We start from the raw sequence: 7827 nt of genomic DNA, 5'->3' as shown, positions 1-7827 counted from the left end.
GAAGAGCAACAGCTGGGGCAGGACAGCCTTGGTGGGCTCAGCCCGCATGCAGCAAAGCGAGCACCCAAGGGCAGCAGGACCTGAGGTGCACCCCATGGCAGCAGGACCTGAGGTCCACCCAAGGTGCTGGAGATGTTTTCAGTCCGGGGTCGCAGCCCAGGATCTGGGTGCCCATCAGAGCCGTGGTCCAGGGCAGGAGCTGGGTGTCCATCCCCACGGGTGCTGGCAGGGTGCTGTGCCGCTGGTGGGTACAGGACCCCTCACTCTTCACCTGGGTGCTCCCCAACTGTCCACTTGGCCTTCACATCCCGGAAAGGAGTGATGTCCTCGTAGGTGGCCATCTGCTCCACCTCCAGGCCCTGCACCAAGAAGAAGGAGGTTGAGACACGGGAGGGGGCCCATGGTTCCATCCACAGCACCTCTCCCCTCGGTACGCCCAAGTGGGGACCCATCTCAGGCTGTTCCTCCAGAGATCAGGGCAGCTTCTGAGAGGGGAGAAGATGGAGATAGGTGTCTGGATGTGCTCTGAGCTTGGTTTTACGAGAAAGCTCTTTATGGTTGACATGCAAGTTGGGAGGAAGATGCCCTGATGCACCCTCCAAGGGCTGGTGGTACCCAGCAGACACCCAGCGAGGGCACAACCGGTGATTTCAAGGCTCAGGTTGATATTACAGAGATATTTCTGTAATTAATGCAGCATTACCTCATAGGTGTGTTCCTCCTCCGGGCTTTCCTTGCCTTCACCCTGGGGAGAGTCACAGGTTGGCTGTCAGCACCCACCGGGATCCTCCATCCCTGTCCCCAGCCTTGTCCCCCCCAGGCCAGGTCCCACAGCTTCCACAGGCAAACCCACGCGGTCCCACATGCGGGTTTAGATGTTTATTTCCCACTTCAGTGAGCCACGCTCCCATCCCACAGCCCCAAACCCAGTGCCTGCCCATCCCCATCCCCATCTCCTGGGATGCAGGACATCACTGTGAGGACCACACTGGTGAAGCTGGGGACATCCTTGCTGCTGGAGGTGCCGTCACTTACTTTATCTAGGAAGAGGAGCACGGGGATGCTGATGAAGATGACCAGCAGGATGGACTGGATGATGATGATGGCGTCTTTCAGGGTGTTCCTGCTCTGGATCTGATGGATGTTGCTGTAACCTGGGAGCAGCAGCACAGGGAAAGCCCCAAGTCCCATCTCCGTGCCAGGTTCCCAGGGAATGGGGACGAGCTCAGCATGGCTACAGGTAAATGTGGCAGCAGAGCAGATGGCGGGGACGTGGGTGACATGCCCACTCCCTCGGGAGAGACCAGAGCATTCCAAACTGCCCCCAGGTTGGCATCAGGGACCAGTGCTGGGATGACACACCTTGGGCAGGACCCAACACTGGGCAGGACCAGGAAAAATCGGATTTACTAGGGGAATGCTGTCGCTGGGATGTGTTTCTGGGGGATGGATGTGATCGGGGGGGGGTGGGCGGGCCACAGTCCCGCTGCTTGGGGGCTGGCAATGAGCGAAAAAACCTCCACAGTGCCATGGAGCATCTACAGTTGTATCTGATGGGGTCCCACCAGTGCGGGGAGAGGTGGGTGCACAGGAGCACAATGTGGGGTTCATATGGAGGAGGAAAGGGTGGGAGAAGGAGAAGGAGCATCTCCGGGGGTGCACGGGGCATGGGGAGCCCCCACTCACCGATGACTCTGAGCTCTGTCCCGCACAAGTGCGGCCGCTTCTTCTCTGCCTTGAGGTTCTTGCTGTCGCACACGTAGATGCCGTTGTCCTCGTAGGCGATCCTGGAGATGGTGAAGTTGATGTATTTGTCTGTTGTCTCCATGCTGTAGCGGGAGGAGCTGTGGTCCAGCTCGTGGAAGTCACTGCCGTCCTCCGTGGTTTTGTACCACTGCATGCTGTCGGGCTCGTGGGAGTAGCAGATGAAGTGGACGGGCATGTTCTTCTTGGCCATCACGTAGCGCAGGTTCTGCTGCACCACGGGGCACCCGCCACCTGCCAGGGGACAAGGGGGATCACGGCGAGCGAGGACCCGGTGCCCGGGGAGCATCAGGAAAAAAAGCCACTCCTACGAGACCCCCCCAAACATCTCCCAAATAAAGAACTTTCCATGTTCATGGATTTTACTGCTTTTGAGTACTCAGGTTCGTTTGGGTGAACCATCATCATCCGGGGGTAGAAATGAGAGACTTTGGGTGAAAATACACTTTTAACGGGAAGTCCAGTTTTCTGTTGGAATGGCTTCACTTGGAAACTTTTTTGCTGCTCCCCACCTCTCTCTATGCACATCTCATTAGTCCCAGCTCCAGAGTTACACCCTGCGCTGACACACACCACAGAGCCCTTGCTAGGACAGACCCACCTCCCCAGCTGCCTTCTGTCGTGCTTCCACATTTTTTGTGTTTTGCTGTATTTTGTATTTTTGCCCGTGTTTTGGCCCCAGAGCTGGTGAGTTTGAGACTCGTTTGGGTTGCAGAATTCATGCTTAATACCAGGTGGGTGGGAACGGCACAAGCGCCCGGTCCCAAGGCATGGCTTGGTCATGCAACCTGCTCTGCAAACGCGGAGGAAAAACGTCCGTGTTCTTAGGAAAGACAAAATGGATTCAGCTCTGCAGAGGGAGAGCAAGGTGCAGGGCTGGAGAAATGCCACAGAGGAGGTCACAGCCTGGGAATCACCTCTGGGATGGGGAAGGGCTGGGGGCGGTGGGACTTCTTCAGCTCTGCAGGGGACCGGCACCTTCATGGCACAGTGGGGATGGAAGGGACCCTGGGGATGCACGTAGGGAAGAGCCCAATGGGTCTGAAACGTTACCTGTGCTGTTCGTGGTGGCGTTCTTGTCTGCTGAGATCCCACCTGCAAGACATGAGAAGGGCCCTGAGACAGTGGCCAAGAGCCCATGTAGGAAAAGCCCACGTAGGACATGTCATATGATTCTATGACAAGCTCATGTAGGATGTCCCACTTGGGATGGCGCATACCATGGGTCCTTCATGCCCACTCCATATGGGATGGAGCTCTTGGGAGCATCACCCAGAGCCCCACTCAGAGGGCACAGCGGGGAAGATCTGGGTGCAAACCCTTCTCTTTCCATCCCATCTCCTGAATTTTCTCCAAGATGCTTTCTGGTCGACATCCCAGTGAAACCTTCCTTGGCTGTTAATATCCCGCCAAGCTGGCACCTCTCAGAGAATCCAGACAAACTCACCCCTCGTTATTTACACTCTGAATAAACCAGAAACAGCCCTGATGGGGCTTCCCTGGGCTCGGAGCCCCGTGATGGCCGGGGATGTTCTCAGCCCCTGGGACCACACAGACCCCCAGGACATGGGCTGGATGGAGCCATGGGACCTGTGATGCAGTGCAGGCAGCAGAGTGAGGCGGGGACCCTCCAGCACCCATGGGTGCCCCTGTGCCTCGGTTCCTCTTGCCGCAGCTGGGCAGGAAGCCCCAGCCCTGTTTACCGCCCCGCTTCGCTGCCCCGCTCCGGAGACTGGTGAATATTTGCCAAATATTGGGCAAGCTGGCATGGAGGCAGGGGCTCCACCACGCCCCAGCACATTGGTGCAGCTGCAAAACTCCCCCCAGAAGAAGAAGAAGAAAGATTCGGTTCCCCAGCCTGAGCCTTGCCACCCTGCTGCCCCCACCAGCAGCCTGGCAGGGACCTCCTGGCTCAGCCACGGGCTCCTCGGGCTGCCCCAGAGCCTCTTCCAGGTCTGTTCACCTCCAGCACCTACATCTCTGCAGGAAAACTCCCCCCTCCAGCCTAATTTCATTTTTTTTCTGAGACAAGGAGATGAGCCTTGTCTGGGCTGTGTATTGGGTACGTGTCCCTGGCCGTCCACGACACGGGGCTTTGCTCTCCGTATTTGGTTGGTGTTCCTCAACAAAGACCTGGTCCCTCACTCTGGAAGCCCTCGCAGCCCTCAAAGCCAAGATTTCCATTGCGACCATGGGTGGGCTGAGCTTCCCTTGTCCTCCCTTGAAGCCACCATGAGAACCTGGAGGTTCTCCCATCCCTGGAGGGGTTCAAGGCCAGGCTGGATGAAGCTTTGGGCAACCTGGGCTAGTGGGAGGTGTCCCTGCCCATGGCAGGGGGTGGCACTGAGTGGGGTTTAAGGTCCCTTCCCACCCAAATCATTCTGGGATTCTGGGATTCTATGATTCTAACCTGTGACCACGAATCCATGCTGGACTTGGGTGACCACCCAACAGGAACCCTTCAAATGTCCTTTCTCCTGGGGCCGTGAGTTTCCCCAGCCAAGGGTGGGATCTACTGCAGGTTTTTGTGGGTGTCCCTGCTCCAAGCAGGAGGGGTTGGAAGGGGACAGGAGCTGTGTTCTGGGTTCAGCTGCTGCTTCTCCACGGGGATGCAAAGGGGAACAGCACAGGGATGCTCACACTTAGCCCCCAGATCTCTCCCAAAAGACTTTTTCTGCCCGTTTCTCTTCTCCTAGGTGCTGAACCCCGTGGAGCAAAGGGATGTGGTTTGTCCACAGCTTCAGCAATGTGCCAGCCCAGTCCTCAGGCCTCCGAGAGCAATAAATGGTAAAAAAAAACCCCAAACCACCCTTTTTTTCCTACCACCTGCAACCGCAGCTGGGCAGCTGTTGCACCCGCTCAGCAGGCTCCTGCCACAGCTGCCTGGAAAGCTCCCGTGCTGCGGGGCGAGATGTCTGCATCCCATCCCTGCACCCCAATGGGAAACAAAACCCGAAACCAACCCAAAACCAACCCAAAACCCAAGGCAGGCTGCAAGCCCCGAGCCCTGGTGGGTTCTCCCGGGCTCCGCTGCATGTGGGGCTGGTTCCTCCACCACTAAGCGCGGTGACTGCAAAATTTAAAGCTATTAAATTTAAATCTGGAACTGGGTGAAGTCCCCCATTGCACTAAGCAAAATACATCGCCTGGGTGCATGTTTCCTTGCTCCGAAATGCAAAATTGGTGTTTGACGCCTACCTGTGAGCAGACCCAGCAGCCAGAGGTTGGCCTGGAGGACCCAGAGCCTTGTGCAGAGATCAGCCATCGTTCCCTGCAAACGGCAGCAATGCATCCAGCCGCCGGCCCTCGCTTCTGCAGAACACCGTGGCTGCTCCAACCAGCTCGGGCTCTGTACCTAAAAATGGCAAAGCTGCTGCTCGGCGAGACGGCCCCTTTCCTGCTCATGTAAATCCTCCTCGATGGGGACTTTCCCCTCGGGGATGGTTTTGAATGTGGCGCAGACGATGGGGCAGCCAGTGCGTGCGCCCTGGGCACGGTCCAGCCTTGTGTCCCCAAGCTGTGCCCATCACGGTGGCATTATTCGATGGAAGTGGCCGTGACTGGTGGGGGTCCACACCAGAACTGGGGATGAGCCCATTGCAAAGTGTTCGGCGGTGGAAAACCTGGGCTGAGCACAGGGGATGTGACCAGGGAGTGGGGTGTGACCACCACATCCCTGGGGGTGGGTAAAGGATGGGGGTTACCCCCAGGGTTGAACCCCAGCTCCCCAGCAGCGTGGGCAGATCTCCCCCAGTTTAGCCCAGCACGTGATGGGCAGGGTTTGGTGTTGGCCCAGTTGCAGGAATCGGAGCAGGAACGGTGCGGGAAGAGGGGATGTTGGGGGGTTTCTCCTTCTCCCTGCTCCCTGTGGGGTGCAGTGGGATGGGTCCCCCAGCTCCTGTCCCCAGCATCCCAGCGAGTCCCCGCAGCCACCCCTCCAGGGAAGGCTGAAATCTAGAAAAGGAGAGATGGCCAAAACAAGGTCTCACCTCCCTTGGTGCCAGCCATGGCCATTCCTTCTCCATCCCCCATTTGCCAGGTCCCAGACCCCTCTCCATGAGTCCTTTGGAGACACAAAGGACTTCCCCCCTCTTTGGGGAAGCACAACGTGTCACCCCAAGCTGAGCTCTGTCCCCCCTTCCTCAGAAACACGGTTTCCCGCCATGCCGTGCCCTCCGGCTGTGCTTTACTGGCTGCGGGCGAGCACTGAACTGGAACTCCATGTGAAAAACACCTTGGGGTACTTCTGCCAGCCGCCTGGGTCCCCAGAGCCTGGGTGTCTTTGCCTGGGGCCTCCCCAAACCTTCACCTTCCGCAGGTGTGGTGGGTTTTTTTGCTGGTTTGGAGCATCCGGCGGTTGCTGGGAACTGGTCTGAACCTGCATATGGGGGGATGTGAAGCAAGAAAAAGGAGAAATAAAGTATTTCCAGAGAAAGACTGGCCCCAGGAGAGAAAAAGAGATGATGGGAGAGGTGCCTTCTCCTGGCCGAGCTGGGGCCATGCTGCCGAGCCCTTGCTGCCATCACCTCTGGTCCTGCTGGAAAAGCACAGCCTGGCTGCGACACCCTGGCAAGGCGAAAGCGATGGGGGATGCCCGTGTGCTCAGCTGGCTCTGGAGGGATTTTTATCGAGCCCTGAGTTGGAGACAGGAGCTGTGATGGGTGAGGCAGGGATGCTGGATGCACCAAGAAAAGCCCTGTGGAGCAAAACCAGGAGCAGGGTTGGCGGTGACAGTGGCCAAATTAACCCTGCGGCTCCTCGGCACCTGCAAACAGGCACGAATGTGGTCCAGAGGAGCTTGGTGTCCCCTTGAAGTCCCCTGTGCTTGCAGTACCCGCTGGCATGGGATGTAGAGAGATGATGGTCTCATGGGGAGGGTCCTGTGTCCCCATGTCCCCTCCCCTGGGCCGCGCTGGCTCGTCAGCCTGCAGCGGGTGGTGGGACAAGCCGTGCCATGCCCCGTGGGCAGAGCTGCTGCCAGGCAGCTGCACCCTTCCCAGCACATCCCTATTCACCAGGGCTTGGGTTTCACCGCTGTCCTTTCCCTGCCGTGGGAGGACAGGGACAGCGGGTCCTCCTCCATCCATCCATCCCTCTGCCTGCGTGGGTACCACGATGCTCAACTTGTGTTACCCCAGCCCTGGGACGAGCTGTTCCAGCCAGAGCAAAAACACCGCAGCGCGGCCGTGCCGTGGCCCTCGGGGACGTCAGCGTGTCTCAGAGGTGGCTCTTCCTCCACCACACATTGACGCAGAAACCTCTTTCACCCACCACCGCCTTCTCCCCGGGACGCTGAACTGCTCCCATGGGTCTGGTGGGGCAGCCTGGCATGGGGCAGCTCATGGGGGCTGCACCTCCTCCAAGCCCACCTCTCTCCGTGGCTGAACCTGCAGCAGCATCTTCTACAGCTCCTTGAGTTGGGGCTCATCGCTGTGGGGCACCAAGGGCTCCAGGGGTCTGGAGAGCAGAAGCTCCAGGGTCTTGGCTGTGTTGGAGGGGCCAGGGGGGCTCTTGGGCAGGATGGGACCACCAGGTCCTGCTGAGGATGCCAGGTCTACCCACAGACATGGAAAAGAGCTCCCCAGACCCACCCTGGAGCAAAGGGAAGGGCATTTACCCCTCTGAGGGGCCAAGAAAACATTTCTCCCTCCAACACACACCAACACGTTCGGTATCGTAATAATAGACCATTTACAGTTGTTTATTTTAAGAAATGTACAAAGAAAAATGGCTTTAGCTCACACAAATCCTGCTCTTTGGCATTTTTTTTCCATCACCGACGACACGTACGTAACAAGCAGCATCAATTGTGAACCACGATCCGGGCTGGAACCCGCTGTGCCATGGACGCTTCCCACGCAAACGCCATCGAACGCGGCTCAGGCTCCTGTTCCAGGGAGCATCGCCTTACGCGACACGGAAACGAAAGCACAACGCTACGGGATGGGCAGAGCGACCCCGGCTCTGCCGCCTGGCTGACAGCACGTGGATGCAGCAAGCTCAGCGCTGCTCCTGGCTAGCCTGAACGTGGGGCATCCGTCACGGCTCAGCACCAAAATCAGC

At 58.2% G+C, this 7827-nt stretch overlaps 1 protein-coding gene across 1 annotated transcript; it reads right to left on the bottom strand.

Moving 5' to 3' along the window:
- Positions 1 to 260: 260 nt before the first annotated feature.
- On the bottom strand, positions 261 to 5029 carry CD79B (CD79b molecule, immunoglobulin-associated beta). The gene is made up of 6 exons (XM_010087868.1): positions 4963 to 5029; positions 2818 to 2859; positions 1687 to 1998; positions 1036 to 1154; positions 704 to 745; positions 261 to 359 (listed from the first exon to the last, which is right to left on the bottom strand). Exons 1-6 carry the CDS (start codon positions 5027 to 5029, stop codon positions 261 to 263), a joined length of 681 nt encoding a protein of 226 aa, XP_010086170.1.
- Positions 5030 to 7827: the final 2798 nt, after the last annotated feature.

Source organism: Pterocles gutturalis, unplaced genomic scaffold (genome assembly GCF_000699245.1).
Source record: "Pterocles gutturalis isolate BGI_N339 unplaced genomic scaffold, ASM69924v1 scaffold36766, whole genome shotgun sequence".
NCBI lineage: Eukaryota > Metazoa > Chordata > Aves > Pterocliformes > Pteroclidae > Pterocles > Pterocles gutturalis.
This window is presented reverse-complemented; position numbering and strand designations above follow the sequence as displayed.